The sequence below is a fragment of the Polypterus senegalus genome, chromosome 6, assembly GCF_016835505.1.
Source record: "Polypterus senegalus isolate Bchr_013 chromosome 6, ASM1683550v1, whole genome shotgun sequence".
Classification (NCBI taxonomy): Eukaryota; Metazoa; Chordata; class Cladistia; order Polypteriformes; family Polypteridae; genus Polypterus; species Polypterus senegalus.
In genome coordinates, this window is record NC_053159.1 from 116,587,875 (window position 1) to 116,605,287 (window position 17,413).

The 17,413-nt window shown below is 37.7% G+C and overlaps 1 protein-coding gene across 2 annotated transcripts in view; it reads left to right on the forward strand.

Moving 5' to 3' along the window:
• hip1 (huntingtin interacting protein 1) overlaps positions 1 to 17,413 on the forward strand; it is a 79,676-nt gene that overhangs the window by 35,021 nt on the left and 27,242 nt on the right. For both annotated transcript variants that reach the window (XM_039756879.1, XM_039756880.1), the window contains exons 11-14: positions 8,464 to 8,607; positions 8,826 to 8,923; positions 16,494 to 16,566; positions 16,732 to 16,915. In XM_039756879.1, the coding sequence (XP_039612813.1) occupies positions 8,464 to 8,607; positions 8,826 to 8,923; positions 16,494 to 16,566; positions 16,732 to 16,915 (499 nt within the window). The remainder of the gene's footprint in view (positions 1 to 8,463; positions 8,608 to 8,825; positions 8,924 to 16,493; positions 16,567 to 16,731; positions 16,916 to 17,413) is intronic.

Here is a 17,413-nt window from a genome sequence, read left to right on the forward strand (position 1 = left end):
CCTCTGCAGGCCAGTGCACAACTGTAGGGCCCTTCACACTCCACTGCAGATCCCTTTGATTTTAGCCTGTTAACTCTTCGACCCTCTACTTCAGCCTCTCTTTTGGCTCCGTCATGCCCTTTGCAGCTTTTCTTTCCCACAGCTGCTGATTATCATCTCTCCCATCAGCTCCACCGTTAATCTCATTCTTGGTTCTTGGCAACTTCTACTGATCTAAATATTTCATGCAGAGGCTGCACAGGCCCGCTTTTAAAAGCTATTATGCAACCTTTCTTGTCCATGCTTCTTCCCCTGAGGCACAGTCATGTTGCCTTCTTTTTCTTTTTTTTTTTTAATTGTCCCCTGGCCTTGTATTTTTGCTACAGAAATTAAATTTAATTGCATTGAAATCTCTAGTGAATAACATAGGCTGTTCCTCTGAGCTTAGACTCCAGCAAACAGTCTCCTGTTTTATTGTGTGCATCTTCATTATTGTTTTAATTGTTTTGAAGCGTGTGGTAGAGTGAATATAGGGAAAATATTTTTAGGTTCAAATGCATGTACTTTAATGGTATACAAGGCACAGCCATACATGACACTTAGTGAGCAGTGCTACTGGTGCATTTTTTTAAGAACTGTCATACTAATTTTCTCATACCTCCTCTGAGGCATGGCAAGTTGAAGCACCTCAAATTGTATTTATACCAGTAAATGTGCTGCTGGTAGACAGTGTGGCCTAGTAGCTAAGATGGTGGACAACTAAACTATGAAGATGCCATCTTAGTCCCAATCACTGACCTGAGTAAGTCACTTTATTGTATGTACAATATCTATGAAGAGCCTTGGTGTGCTATAGGAAGATGCTACAGTATATTACATTGTTTGTGCAGTGTAATTATCTTACTGTTTGAATGCATCAAGTCTGCATGCAGTGGTGAATGGCAACATCACAAAAGATATCGTGTTGGTGCTCTCCTGCCAACCCTCTTTAATTCAGTTGAATTAGAAATAGCTAAAGTATATAAGTAAGCATGAATTAGAACCTGATTACTAATTCTCTCTATTTGATTGCATTTATGATAACTTCCTCTTAATTTCTCATCTGGAAAGCAAAGGAAAATTAAAATTTCAGTTTCTTAAAGTTGATATTTATAGTTAAATGACATATTACTTATGTCCATTCTGTCACATTTTCTATTTATCATATCATACTTCATAAATAGTACTTCAAACCATAAAATCTCCCTTGACAAAGTCTGCTGTCATGTAGTCTCTTCACTATCTCCTGTAAACATGCATATAAATGTTCTTTGTATAAATTACATGTAATCAAAAGTGAAACTTTATACTGTAGTTGGAACAGTGTAATTAATAATTGTACCTATAATGATCAAAGCTCTTGCATTTCATTTTGTACAATAAAGGTGATATTTGCTTTACGTTTTCATTCTTACTCTTAAAGTCCTTCCTTTACCCCTTAAAAAGTGTTGTTTGGATCAACATCAGAGGAAAATAAAGGTTGTGATGTTATATTGCAAAAATGTGATTTAGATGCATATATGTGATACAGCAATGAGCTGAGCTTGTAAATAAGACAGTGTAAGTGCCATGGTGGATGGGCTGGCTGGGATGGAAGGTGAGTTCTTGTCTGGCCTTCATGGAGGGACAATGTGAAAGAGGACTGGGATGACACCTAATTATTATCCTAGTAGGGGTTAAAAATTAATGGATGGACTAAGAGGTTGTTTATCAAGGACAGCTCCTTTCCCAATTCGATAGGTGACCATGCTTCTCTGGCGTGGACCCAGTATAGACACATGCTGGGATCCATGGGATTCAAAGTCCTGAGGGACAACCCTGTTGGGGTCTTTGGTGTTCCCAAAGGGTACTGCAGAGAAAAGAACTCCATATTTCATGGGGCTTCCTCCATTCAGTGTCATGGCACCGGAAGTACTCCCGGGTCCAACATAGAAGAAGCCACTCAACCACATCTAGGTGAGTCAGAGTTGGGAGGCAGAGGGTGAAGCTCAACTTGAGGAGTAGAAGGATTGTGGACTTTGGAAAAGGTATTTTATGAGTAAAAACAGTGGAAGTTAAAAGTTAAAAAACATTTATTTGCACCTGAGGCTGTCTTGATATGGTTGTGTTTGGAGTTTGGGGGCTCGATGATCCTTAGAACTATGAATCTCATGGATCCCTGCAGGTGTCCATACTGGGTCCACACCAGAGGAGCACTGCCATCTATCGTACTGAAGTTGGAACTCTCTTGACAAACAACCTTCCCCTGGTCCATCCATTAATCTTTCATCCCAACTGGGATATTAATCAAGTGTCATCCATTATGCCTCCTGTCACATTGTCCTTCCATTAATGCTTCCCAGCTGAACAAGGATTCACTTTCCATCTCAGTCGGGATGCCAGTCTGTCCACCATGGCACTTACAAAAGTTTAGTTGAGATGGTTATTTTTGTGTCACTTTTTTATACTAGTCACCTAAGTATAGGTGTCAGTATAATTTTTTCTTGTGATACATAAAAGGATCCAGACTTGGGCAAATTAACTGTAAATTAACTATATGCACTGACTGATTTTACACGTGTTAATGTCATTGCTTCAAGTTGTGGGGCACATGAAATTAAAGTCCCTGAAAGTCCCACATGTGCTGTGTAGAAGACTGTCTGAGGACCTCACGGCTAAATATGCACAGCAGAGAAATGTTTTGGAGGTACTGCAAAGCAAGCAGAAGTTTTATCAACCCATGTACTTTCTTGCAGAGAGAGTGAGAGTTCATCTCAACATTATTTGTGCATGACTTACCCTGCACCCTGCCACACTCTGCTTTGTCATCTCACAATTTCATCATGAATTGTGCTTTATCATAGCCAGTAGAAGTAGAAATAGTAAAGCATCTGCTTGATAAGTTTCAAAAAATGAATAAAACAAACAGGCTCACAATCCTAAAATAAAATACAATTAAAAAAGAAAGTTAACGTTGATATTTCTTATGTTTTGAAAATCGTTATTTCTTTCAGTTCATCTAGAATTCATACGATTGTGAAATAAGAGACTAGATATAAACAACAGTAAACTATTTGGCCAAGTTTAAGTCATAATGTATTTTATTTTTTCTGTTGTATCATCTAGAGCAAGTGGAACGTTTGCATTTTGGCAACGTGTTCTTTTGTTTTCAACATTAAAAAATACAGCTTAACATTGATCACATCACTAATCTTTGCTAAGTAGTGGTCTTTAAAGAAACATTGATGTAAAGATAAAAAAGCAATTGTTATTACTATTAACGCTGTGCATTTCTGTCTCTGGAGTGTTGCATTGTGTATCCTAGACTTTGTCATACCTGCCTGCTCAATTTATGTACATTCAAGATTACTTCCTGCTTGTCAGTGTGGTTCAGTATCTCGTTTTCTTTTTCTTTCTCATTCTTGTTCACTTAATTGCCTTCTGCACTATTGATGTCACTGATCTTCTTTTCCTTTCTGCCATTACTGTGGCTTTCACTTTGCGGTAAATAAATAACCACAGGTCACTTTGCTATTCTTTATCGATGTTTGTTTAATAAAGTCTGATATGTGCCGTGTCATTTGTAATTAACATTAGATGGGCCTGTGGACACTGTGGTTTTACAATATTAAACTTTTCTGGCTACCAGTAAAGTGGCCACCAGATTTCCACAACCTAGTCTTATGTATATTTTAAGAAGATATCAAGCTTTATTTAGAATTACTTCTTGTTTGTCTATGTGCTTCAGTGTCTCGACTGCTTATTCTTTCTAGGTCTTTATCACTTAATTGGCTTCTGTGATGTACTTGACACTCAACAGATGTTGCTACTCCTGTTTTTCTTTCTGTTTTATGGTGGTTATCACTTGGTTTCTCGATCACTTTCTCATAACAAATGACCAGAAGTCACTTTGTCTCCCTTTATGGCCATCACGTTGTCGCTACCTTAAAATTTTATGTTGGAAATTACTTCTTGCTTGTCTGTGTGTTTCAAGTTCCTGCCTTCTTATTCTTTGTTGTACTTTGTCACTTATTTGTCTTCTGTGATGTGCTTGTAGCTCAGCAGATGCCATTATGGTGGTTATCACTTCAATTTCTCAACCACTTTGCTGTAAACACAAAACCACAGGTCACAGCTTTCAGGTTACTGCTACCTAAAAGTTTTTGAATTGCAAGAACATATCAGGTCATAAGCTTTCAATTAAGACCAAGATCAAGGTTCTAACCCGGTAGTTTGCATATATATATATGCTGACTGACTCACTCACTCATCACCAATTCTCCAACTTCCCGTGTAGGTAGAAGGCTGAAATTTGGCAGGAATATTCCTTACAGGTTACTTACAAAAGTTAAGCTGGTTTCATTTCGAAATTCTACTCATAACGGTCATAACTGAATCATACTTACGTACATATATACTGTATGTCCATAGCCTGCAGCTCGGTCGCCGTGTGAGGCGGAGTTGCGTCCTCCATCCCCACGCCTCCCACGTAGTTGGCTGCCTGCCCATATAAGGCCGTCCGTCGCTCCGGTCTCTTCATTCCCTTCCTTGCTTTGCCACTGTATTCATGTCTCCTTGCTGATAACTGCAGCCTTTTTTTTTAATCCACAGCTTCTCCGCTGTTTTATTGTTCGTTTATTACGCTTATAGTTATTGTGTAGGTATTTTAGACTTAGTTTACATTGTTCAGGTACCCATCTCTTTTACCGTTCCAACCGTACCCCCATTAACATGTCTATCGAGGTGATCACCATCGATCAAAGAACTGTCACTTACTGAGTGGTTTCCATGCCCGGAGATTCCGCCTGCCTTTTACATTCTCTGTGTTACATATTGCACGGCCATATCAGGCTCAATCTTGATATCCGAAGGAACATTGTGTCTTATGTATTGAGTGACTGGGACAGGTTCAAGGTGTGGACTGATAACGGTACAGGAGATAATTATACTACACAGGAGCACTAGAAGAGTGAAATGCTTAAGCCCTTCACCTATGGTTCTGCACGTGAGTTGATGGCTGCCGCTGAATTGTTCGGTTGTCACTTTCAAGTGTACCGAAATGGCCAAATATTTTACACCTTTGGAGAACCGCCAATGCCTCTTAAACACTTAGATTCACAGGTGACGATTTGAGTAGTGGACACTTTGATGTTTATGAATGTTTCAACTCTCAAAAGCTGGATGCGAAGTTATTGATGAAGCCGGCTGTGTGCTTGCAACACTTGACAGATGCCGAATGTCACTTCAACACAAGTCCTGCAAATACTAAAGTAATTGAAACCACTGACTCGCTTATCACGAAATCTACCGAACCATGAGGACTTGGGACTTGAAATTTGGAATGTAGGTTACCCTCGGCCCATAGGTGCTCGCTAAGAAACGGTTTTAAAAATTTCATGGTCCAAGTGCGAAATTCCATATAGTTTTTTAGACCCGTCTGTCAGCTTTTCACGAGAGAACTACTTAACGGATTTGGATCAGGTTTTTTTCTATAATTTGCTTGAACATTCCTTTAATTTTGCGACTTTCTCATCGTATTAAGTTTCATAGTTTGCTTGCGGTACCGATTTATTAGCGCAAATCTAAGAGAGGCTCATTGAGCTGTGGGGTCCTCCTCACTCACGCATCTACCTCGGGGCATAACCTTCACTCCTCTTAGTTAGCAAACAAGAGAACTGCTGAACAGAATTTAGATTTTTTTTTTTTCTACAATTTGCTTGAACATTCCGGTTGATTTTGTGACTTCTCTTATTGCGCTAAGAATCAAAGTTTGCTTGCAGGAGTGATATATTTCTGCTAATCCGAGACAGAGGCTGTGGCCCGAGGGAAGGGGGAAGAGTGATGTAGAGAGCTGGGTGGGGCCCTCCTCACTGTCCTGTTTCACAACTCCGAGGACGAAGCTGCCGGGGGGTGGTGGGTGTTGAGAGAGAGAGAGAGTATTTAGATATATACACAGTACAGTATATAGATGCTAAAATTGAGAATGATTAACTGTAGATCTTATTCACATTTTATCAAAAATGTGTGTGAGTTGTATTGATGTTTACAGTCTGAAATATGGTTTGTTCTTGAAAATGTGTGTTTATTGCCAAATATGAATCTTAAGGGAGACAAGTGTAGATTTGGCAGTTTATATGCCTAAAGGTAAGCAGTAGTGAGTTTTAGTGTTGATGGAAACTGATAAAAAAACAAAAAAGGAGTTCAAGTTATTTATGCTTGAGGCAAATCTTTCTCAATTCACTATTGTTTATTCTGTGTTAATGAATAAACATTTAGGATGTCTATATCTCCTTTTATGATGTTTCTTGTTATCAGTGAAAATACAGTTTTGGCTATCTAGTGACTTGTGCATCTTTATGTATACTTCATTGATAGTTTTCGATCTGAGTCTTTGGAGTAATACAAATCTTGTACTAACCACTTCCACCAAAACGGGGAAGCAAACAAAATTATGTTTTAATTAGCAGTGTATAGTGATTATACAGCAAATACTAAGCAGTCTTTATGTATTTTTTCAGTCTGAAAATCTCCTTGTTTAAAACATTTGCTCAATTTATTGCATGCAGGCATTCCATGGAGATGACAGGAGTATTTATGAAGTCATTGTCTTTTTTGAGTATATCATGTGGCAGGCCACACATGGAAGCAAAGATTTATTCGGAATTAGATGAGGTAAAAAGTGATGTCCGTTGGGAGTCAGTGCTGAGACTGGTGCTCTTTTGAATATTCATAAACAATCTGGACAAGAATATAATGAATAAGCTGTTTATGTTGGCAGATTATATCAAACTAGGTGTTAGAGCAAATAATGTAGAATCAGCTTATCCGTTACATAGAGACTTTAACAGAACACAGGCTTATGTAGCAGATGAAATGAATGTAAGTAAATGCAAGATATTTACACTGGAAGTAGAAAGATTGGAATTCACAATCAGAGGTTTAAAATGTGAAAGTACCCCTTATGAGAAGGACTTAGGAGTCTTAGGAGACTCGTAACTGTCTATGTCCAGACAATGTACAGAAGTGATCAAGGAGACTAATAAGATGTTAGGTTATATAGCACAGGGTGTGGAGTACAAATCAAAGGAAGTTATGCTTAAGTTGTTTAACACATTAGTGAGGCCTCACCTGGAGTACTGTGCACAGTTTTAATGTCCATGTTACAAAAAGACATAGCAGCATTAGAGAAACTTCAGAGAGGAGCAACTAGGCTGATTCCGGATGGAGAGGTATGAGCTGTGAAGAGTGGTTGCAGGATCAGAACGTTTTTGTTTAAGCTAATGGAATTAAGAAGTGGCACGATTGAAGTGTTTAAAACGATGAAAGGGAGTTAGAATAATGGATCCCAATCTATTACATTAAAATAAATTTTGGAACAAGAATTCAGGGACTAAGTTGGAAACTTTTTAAGCTCAGATTTCACACAAATGGTAGAAATCTTTTCTTCACACAAAGCACCATAGACTCATGTAAAAAAGTAGTATGGTGGAGAGCAGGACTTTAGGATCCTTCAGATCTAGATTTTTGACAATCTAGAGAATAGGATGGGTGAGATTGTTGAATGGCTTTTTTTGATGCTCTACTGTTTTAATAACATGCCACATAATGGGGGACAGTTGCTTCTTGGCATATGACTTACCATTGAAGATGAGCTAATACCAATTCACAAGGTGTCAGTGGTTACTAATGAATGGCTGACATCATCATAGACAGTGTAAATGGAGTTCCATAGTTCCTTGTGCTTAATGGTAATCCTTGTAGAAAAAAAAACATTTCTTTGAATGGTCTCTCATTTATCTTACCCAGTCCAGTTATTGACTTTTTGTTGTCCGCTTAATTCTCTGCTCATTAGCACAGCAGATATACATCCATGTAATTCATTTGTAGACATCGACTGGTTTTTCATGAGCAGTTTCCCAACTGAAACACTACTTTTTGGTTTAACTGTCTTTTGTTGTTATAGACTGTGTGTGTATATAATACTTAGTGTCATGATTGTGTACCAGTGTTTCAGTCAGTTCAGTGCAGATGTAGCTTAAACTATACTATAAAATAAAGGGTTGAACACCTCACTTTTGCCCATATATTTCAAGATTTATTTTCATCATCCTCTGAACCCCAGCCTGCTCACCCTAACTACACCTTTCTTCAGTAGAAACCTTTATCAACTTCCATTTGTCACAGAGTGAAATTCATAATTTATGCTATACATTCCTATAATAAACTGTCTCTTCTTGTTCTCCATGTGCCTTACTTGCATATTGTTGCAGATATAGAGCAACTCTGGTATTGTTTCAATGGTGTATGACAAATTTGTATCTTTAGAAAACAATCTTACAAGCAATATAGCTGAACAGCCATTTAATTCCTTTACCTAGATATGCCCTGATGCTTTGCTGTGCCTGCTTGTTTAATGTCCAAAATTTGTTTCAGTTGTTCAGAATGCCTGTCTTTTGTATTTGGCAGAGCCCTCCAAACTTTTTACGTGCCTCAGCACTCTCTGAGCACATAAGCCCAGTGGTGGTTATTCCTCTGGAAGCGTCATCCCCAGATAATGATCCTGTATTGGAGACAGAAGACCTAATTGATACGGATTCAGCCCCACAAATGGTAAGGGCTGCCATTGCTTTCTTTCACAACTGGTGTAATGTAAATTTATGTCATTTAGTTAGTTTATACCATTTGTAGCGGATTTCACTATTATTCTTTCAAATGTGTTTTGCAATTCTTCTTTTAATAAGAGATGTTCAGTGTATTTAGAAATCAAACATGTAACACAGTACATCACTGAGAGGACCAAATACAGATTTGTTCTTTTATTTCCTCAGAGTACTTTTGAAAACAAGTTTGATGATGTCTTTGGAAGCTCCTCAGCCAGTGACCCGTTTAACTTCTCCGGTCAGAATGGCACATACCGAGATGACAAGTGAGCCCATCTTACACTCTTTCAGTTTAAATGCATGGTTAACTGTGCATGACTGATATGTCACTTACCAGCATTCATCTGTTTATTGAACACAGATTCAAATTCCTATTTTATCTTATGCTTTCAGTTCTTTGGCAACAGTAGATTTTTTTTTCTTTTTGCTTCAAACAAGAGACTCAAGCTCATTCAGCACTTTCTGTACTATTTTAACATCTTGGAGTAGTTCATGCATGTAGAGCCACTTGACATTGCTTTGCTAATGTCTCATAAGTTTATGAATTCTAAAATAAGTCTTTCATTGGTTTCAGTGATCCTTTGTGTTCTCATCTTCGTCCATTCAGAGTTAAAGCCTGGATTTTTTTTTTAACTTGGTTTTCTACATGCCTTACCATTAAGTGGTTGGTATACCCACTGTTTCCAATAGTATTTTCAAAAATTATTTATTTGCAGCATTTCATCTCAGTTAATTGGATAGGGACATGTATGCTCCGACACATGTATTTAACTATTATGACCATTATCATGCATTTTAGATAATGAGCCAACAAAATAATTGTTTCTATTAATTAGGGGTATATATATGTATAATATATATACAGTGGTGTGAAAAACTATTTGCCCCCTTCCTGATTTCTTATTCTTTTGCATGTTTGTCACACAAATTGTTTCTGATCATCAAACACATTTAACCATTAGTCAAATATAACACAAGTAAACACAAAATGCAGTTTTTAAATGATGGTTTTTATTATTTAGGGAGAAAAAATCCAAACCTACATGGCCCTGTGTGAAAAAGTAATTGCCCCCTTGTTAAAAAATAACCTAACTGTGGTGTATCACACCTGAGTTCAATTTCCGTAGCCACCCCCAGGCCTGATTACTGCCACACCTTTTTCAATCAAGAAATCACTTAAGTAGGAGCTGCCTGACACAGAAGTAGACCAAAAGCACCTCAAAGGCTAGACATCATGCCAAGATCCAAAGAAATTCAGGCACAAATGAGAACAGAAGTAATTGAGATCTATCAGTCTGGTAAAGGTTATAAAGCCATTTCTAAAGCTTTGGGACTCCAGCAACCACAGTGAGAGCCATTATCCACAAATGGCAAAAACATGGAACAGTGGTGAACCTTCCCAGGAGTGGCCGGCCGACCAAAATTACCCCAAGAGCGCAGAGACGACTCATCCGAGAGGTCACAAAAGACCCCAGGACAATGTCTAAAGAACTGCAGGCCTCACTTGCCTCAATTAAGGTCAGTGTTCACGACTCCACCATAAGAAAGAGACTGGCAAAACGGCCTGCATGGCAGATTTCCAAGGCGCAAACCACTGTTAAGCAAAAGAACATTAGGGCTTGTCTCAATTTTGCTAAGAAACATCTCAATGATTGCCAAGACTTTTGGGAAAATACCTTGTGGACTGATGAGACAAAAGTTGAACTTTTGGAAGGCAAATGTCCCGTTACATCTGGCGTAAAAGGAACACAGCATTTCAGAAAAGAACATCATACCAACAGTAAAATATGGTGGTGGTAGTGTGATGGTCTGGGGTTGTTTTGCTGCTTCAGGACCTGGAAGGCTTGCTGTGATAGATGGAACCATGAATTCTACTGTCTACCAAAAATCCTGAAGGAGAATGTCCGCCATCTGTTCGTCAACTCAAGCTGAAGCGATCTTGGGTGCTGCAACAGGACAATGACCCAAAACACACCAGCAAATCCACCTCTGAATGGCTGAAGAAAAACAAAATGAAGACTTTGGAGTGGCCTAGTCAAAGTCCTGACCTGAATCCAATTGAGATGCTATGGCATGACCTTAAAAAGGTGGTTCATGCTAGAAAACCCTCAAATAAAGCTGAATTACAACAATTCTGCAAGATGAGTGGGCCAAAATTCCTCCAGAGCTGTAAAAGACTCATTGCAAGTTATCGCAAAGCTTGATTGCAGTTATTGCTGCTAAGGGTGGCCCAACCAGTTATTAGGTTCAGGGGCAATTACTTTTTCACACAGGGCCATGTAGGTTTGGATTTTTTCTCCTAAATAATAAAACCATCATTTAAAAACTGCATTTTGTGTTTACTTGTGTTATATTTGACTAATGGTTAAATGTGTTTGATGATCAGAAACATTTTGTGTGACAAACATGCAAAAGAATAAGAAATCAGGAAGGGGGCAAATAGTTTTTCACACCACTGTATATAAAAATATATATATATAAAAAAAATATATATATATATATGTATCGTGAATTGTGTTTTCCAGAGTCCAGACAAACTGGTATCTCTTTCTCTGACATGTCCCGCTCTGTGACATTGTCCTCCCATTCATCTTCTACTTGATCAGCTCTTTAACTCTTCTTATTAAGCTCATTGCCATTATCTAAATTTCATAAAATTAAAGACGTTTCCAATATTGGCAGCTTTAGCCCACACTTCTGTCATTATAGTTGGGAGCCAACATCGCAGCATGCTTGTATAACTTAGACACAGCTGAGAAGCCATTCATGCATTATAGTGTTAGTTTGGCATTATAAATAGCAAAAACAGGCATAGCCAAGCAATACATGAGATTTGCAATGCTGCAGCACTTTTACACTTTAAACTAATCATCTAACCACTCATACAATTCTTAAGCAAACACAAAAGCATCCATCCATCCATTATCCAACTTGCGATATTCTAACTACAGGGTCACGGGGGTTTGCTGGAGCCAACACAGGGTGCAAAGCAGGAAACAAACCCCAGGCAGGACACCAGACCACCACAGACAAAGCATTAACAGACAAAGGTCAATTTTCAGTAACAAAGTAATATGACAGCTGTTTTAGCAAAACCTCTTGTTTCAGCACAGAAGTGCACTTTTTAAATGTTACAATAAAAGTTCTGTTCTGTCCTACAGCAGTAGTTCCAAAGAAATCATTTATCTATTAAGAATATTGTGGAGCTGTGTACAGTTGACATTTGTTAATTCAGATTTGCAAAGATATTTTAATAGAATAACACATATAATGTCATATAGTTTATTGTACTCCTTCTGAGCAAAATTAAATTTAATTCAGAATTCGTTTTGATTTTTGTGTTTGTTTTTTTTTTTGTTGTACCTCTGTTTGAAAACTGCCAATGCAGTGCTTGGCGTTTCTACAGTATGTGCTACTCAAGTTTATTACATATCTATTGTCAAATCTCATATCACTTTATGAGTTTAAGGATTGTTTTGCTTTGCTTAGTCCTTGACTAGTGAGAGATGTTTCTGTGAAATTTTTAAAATGTGTTTGACGATTCCTCAGTTTCTGTTATCCTGTGCTGTTTTATGCAGGACATGTCAGCTACCCCATATTTGTACTGTGAATGCTACTCTGGTGCAGAATACCAGGTTTCTCTGTGTAATTATGCAATGCTCAGAGGGTCTTGAGAATGAGAACATCCTTTCCAGGCCTGCAGTCGCTTTTTAGATATTCTGAAAATCTTACTTTTCTACGAGGGTATAAAGCTTTTCTGTACTGTAAGGAGCAATATATTTTTTGCAAAATTATTTGGCCAGATAGATTACATTTCAGGACCACTTCATTATTTGCATTCTACTAGGCAAATACACTAAACTTACTTTCTGATGTGATACTTTTTACAGTAATTTGCTCTGAGTAGCTTAATTAGCAGTCTGATGATTACTAAATGTGGGACACCTACATGAGCAGCCTGAGCAAAAATCCTGAAGTGCAGTTTGGCAGTCTGGATATAACACAGTCAGGAAAAACACACACACATTAGTTATCTGTTATAGTAAACCTTGGTTGTCATGTGTCAGCACATTGTTCAAATCTCTCCGAACAATTGCAGCTACTTTATAATTTTCCACTGTTTTATCTAAAGATATTTTCTTTTTGGATCTAATATCCTTCTTTAATCATTTATGTTAGTAAAGAATAGAGTGCATTAGTAGACATCTTCCCTCTCAAGACTGTCTTCTGTGTGATCTCTTAAAGTAATCTGCTTTTCAACTAGTTATGCAGCAATCTTTTACATTCTATGCAATTGCAATACTTTTAGTTTATGAATAACCTCTCAGTGACAGTGTATTGTTTTCAGAAGCACAAGTAAATAATATAATATGCTTTCTTCTCTCTTAGTCATTCCTAATACAATGCTGATCTTTCTTAAGGATGTTGTTATTTATTAATTATGCATCTAATTTAGTGGATGTTATAATTTATTAATTATGTTTATAATTCTGCTCTAGTGAGCTCTCCACTTCCTTACCCAATACTCATATCTTGCTTTAAACCTCATAGATTTGTTATCTCTCTTTATGAATATTTCAACAAAATAATTCCTATTTTCTTTATATTTTGACGTAGTTCCACTTTTCTTTTTTCCCCTTAATTCCTTTATTTGAATGTCTGTGTAACAAATACACATAAACTTCTAAAACATCTCTTTAAGCAACACAATATCCAAAAATGATATTTTTTGTATTTTACTTACCTCATGTAGTTTATAGTGTTGGCTGAGAAAAAAAATGGAATCTCGTATTTTCATTCAAAGCAGAGCTAAATGCTTCAAGAAGCAGAAGGTCAGTTTACTTGTTCAGTATCACAGCCTGATGCTAAAAAAATCCCAAGGTGCTCCAGTGGTGGACGTGAATATAAATGTAATGATGTTAAGCGGGTTTAAAATTCAAATACTTGTTGGCATCTGAACGGCTTCCATTTTCATTCTCGGTTTATTTAACAATATTTTAGTAAAAATACATTTGTGTGGGAAATTATGAACACATAACTTGACATGTGAATTCTGTGACTGGAGTAATGACACTTATTGCAGTTGCGCAATAGGTGATTATGGTAAACAACACTTTGAAACTGCAACAAGTATCAAAAAGTCCATCAAACAATTCTCACATTACTCCTGTCACAGAATTCACATGTCAAGTCATGTGTTCATAATTCAGGGAACTTGGCACTGTTGATATCATGTGAAGCCCAATGTTAGCCAATAAACAAACATGGACTTGTGTGGAGCCCTGACTAATGAATGTAGGGAAGAAGGGGTGCACAATTCTAGTGCTCGGTCGTGTTTGAGCATGTTCCATTTTAGTTCACAAGAGTGTTTTCTGGAAGTAATTTATTTAACAATATTTGGTAAAAATGTGTTTGGGATGTTGTGATCATACAACAAAATGACTTGAAATGCGGATTCTGTGATGCGAGTAGTGCAAATTATTTTCATGGACTTTTTTAAATTGTTTGGTAATGTCCAACATTGGTCACCATAGATGTCTGTTATATCAGAAACGTTGTTATCTCTGTTCTGCATGAAAAATTAGATTAGATTTTTTTCTCTCAGCCATCGCTACAGACAACATTGGTAAGTACAGAGTACCAGAGAGGACTTGGGTAAAAAAAAAAATAAATCATAGGAACATTTTTCAATTTGTGCACAAGTTTTAATACAAATGTTACCTTGATTTAGTTCATTTGTGTGGCTGTGCTCTGCATAGCTCTGCTGCACTTATTGTTGTATACTAAAATATGGAAAAAGCAAAAGGACTGTCAATTGACCTGTGAGAAAGGTACTTTTAATGTGCTGATTTATGGTCAACCAAGTTGAAGCAATTTGTACTTAAAGTCTAGGACCATAGGAAAAGAATATGGCAATAATGTTCTACAAATTGCCAAAACCAGCTGCTGTAATATATCTTTTGTTATATGACCCTGTCAAGTAGTAGTAATAATAATAATATGTGTTGTAACTCTTGGAGGGCCCTTTAAGGTTTGCTTTCATCGGCATTGCTCTGCATGGGTAATTCCTAAGCATTTGGCCCTCTCCACCTTCCTTACTCAACCTATATGGTCCCTGACCCAGTTTAAATTTTTTTAAATTCATTGACAACATGCTAACAGTAATTGCAAACCTCCCCTTGGTGAAATGAGCGTGGTTGGGGATCCCCCATGGTGCAACAAACTCTTATAGAAATGGGGAAACTTATCGTGTAGCACTACCAATCACTTGAGTGACCAACCCTGAACCACTTGTGAACCAATGACAACAACCAATGACCCACTAGTGGCAACCTGGGTTATGTCCCTGCAGTAAAGAAACCCTGACTAAGGCAACCCACCATGTTCTACTTGGTAACCAATGACAGCAACCCATGACCCATCAGCTGTACAACCAAGTGGTTGAGAAACACTGCTTTACATGGATCTGGCATGTGGACACCAAGACTCAAAGTTTGGTTTGTTCTACGCCATACTGACAAGTATGTGTACAGGTTACCCATAAAAGACCCAAAGATGCACTTTGTGACCTACATACAGCCAAATGGCTGGTTCTAAATGGAGCTGTAAGTTAGGCATGTGACTGTGCTGGCCCATATGGAGTCTGATTGTGGTGTCGCCAAACTTAAGGGCTAAAGAGGTATGAAAACCAACATCACTTTTAACACCCTCTCTGTAATGGTTAAGATGATTGATGCGCAATGATACTTTGGGAAGTTTTCTTCTAATCCAAAACATTTTCCAGGATAATGGAAATTTAGGATAGTAATATCTTTAGTTATGGACTGTACTATATACAGCGGCCAAGCGTATGTTGTCAAAATGGGCTGCAAAATGAATGCTACAGGATTTTAGAAAACCACAGGAGATAACCTTAAAGGTAAAGACTTTGGACTTTTAACCAAAATAAACATCTAATTTACAGGGCAAAGGTTGACCCTTTGGTGGCTGAAGTATAGAAAAAAAGAGGGTGCTGAAGAGGCTCCATATACTTTGTATACATCCAGGTATAGCTATGCAGACTTTCAGGACCTTGCAATTGATCATCAGTGAAAAACGTCTTCGATGATTATACAGTGTCTTTGGTAGAGCCCATTAGCCCCAAGAATCCTTTGCAGCTGCCGTTTTCTCAGAGTGATGGCTCGCAAGGCAATGCTGTCATAACTCTTTCTCAAATCAAAAAATAGTCTTATAACGGTGTCTCTATCCATTAAGCTATCTGTGCCCAACAACTAGCATAACCGGGCTATGCAGAGCACAGGCGCACACATTAACTAAATCGTGCGAATGTTAATTACAATTTGCACACAAATTAATTAAATTGAAGGAACATTTTAAATAAAACATGCACATGAATTGTAAATTGTTGCCACAACATAATTTTTTTTTCTACCCAAGTCCTCTCCTGACCTCCATAGGCAAGTAACATATAAAATAAATATTATTTTACGGTGGAGTATTCCTTTACAATTTTTGCTTGCTTAACCATGCTTTCACACTCATTCTGCACTTAGAGCAGTGCGTGTTGAAATTATGCATACTGCCTTTCCTTGCTTAGCTTCCAGTTGTATAATAGATAATCCTCAATCCATACAAGATCTGCTCACTAAGTATGTTCTTCTACTTGTGTTCTATGCTCACACATCTACATGATATGCTTATTGGTGTTCTGTCTTACACCTCAGAGTGGAGAATGTCACATTTACTAGAATAAATTAATTATGCACATCATTTCTTTGAAGTCATATTTGTCCATATATGTATTTTTTTAATTCAGTCCCCTTCTTTTTGTCCCAGAGATCGACTGATTGAGCAGTTGTACCATGAGATTAGGGCCCTCAGAGAAGAGATGGACACTTTTAAGACTGAAGTGAGTAACAACTAGCATTTACTGTCTTAAAAGTCATCTGCAATATGCATATTTTAGTAGGTGGAAATTCTTAACAGTTCAGAGAATGGAATCTGCACAAAAAAGGTGGACATTGACTGCCAGGTGTGTCTTTTCTGCTTATACTTTGACTTTTTCTTACCTTAGAGTCATCGCTTGTGCCAGGCGCTGAGGAGTCGTGTTAGTGAGTTGGAAGCTGAGTTGGCAGAACAGACTCACCTGAAACAGCAGGCCTTGGGTGACAGCGAGTTTTTACGGGCTGAGTTGGAGGATCTCCGGAGAGTGAAGGAGGATACGGAGAGGGAGCAAAGGAGTGTCACTGAGATAGAGAGTGAGAAGTTATTGTGTTTTGTTCATACTCATTCTTTCTGTATTAGAAGGTTAAAACAAAGAATAATATTACTGTTGTGACAATGAGGTCTTACATCAGTGGCTGTCTAATTTGTTTCAATGAGCAACAGAAAACATCATAATAAATTCCATTCTTCAAAACTTATGGCTGTCTCCCCAATGGAATACCTTGAAATGGCAGGCAAGCACATTGTTCCCAAAATAAAGGCTTGTTGACTGACTTTGAATCATTCATGATGATTGCAGAGTAAGCCTAGCCCAGTTAACATAACTAGTAAACTTCTTTATGCCCAGTAGATCACCTCTGCTTTGGTGTTAATTAGGTGGCCACAGTGAGGCATTATTTGAGATGAGATGTTGCCCTGGTGTGTTTTCTCCAACCAAGTACCTAAATGTTTTATCATTCAGTACCCCCATTTTAAATATTCTCAAAGTATTTCCAGTGTAATGTTAGCTGCATAATATCAGTACTGTTAAG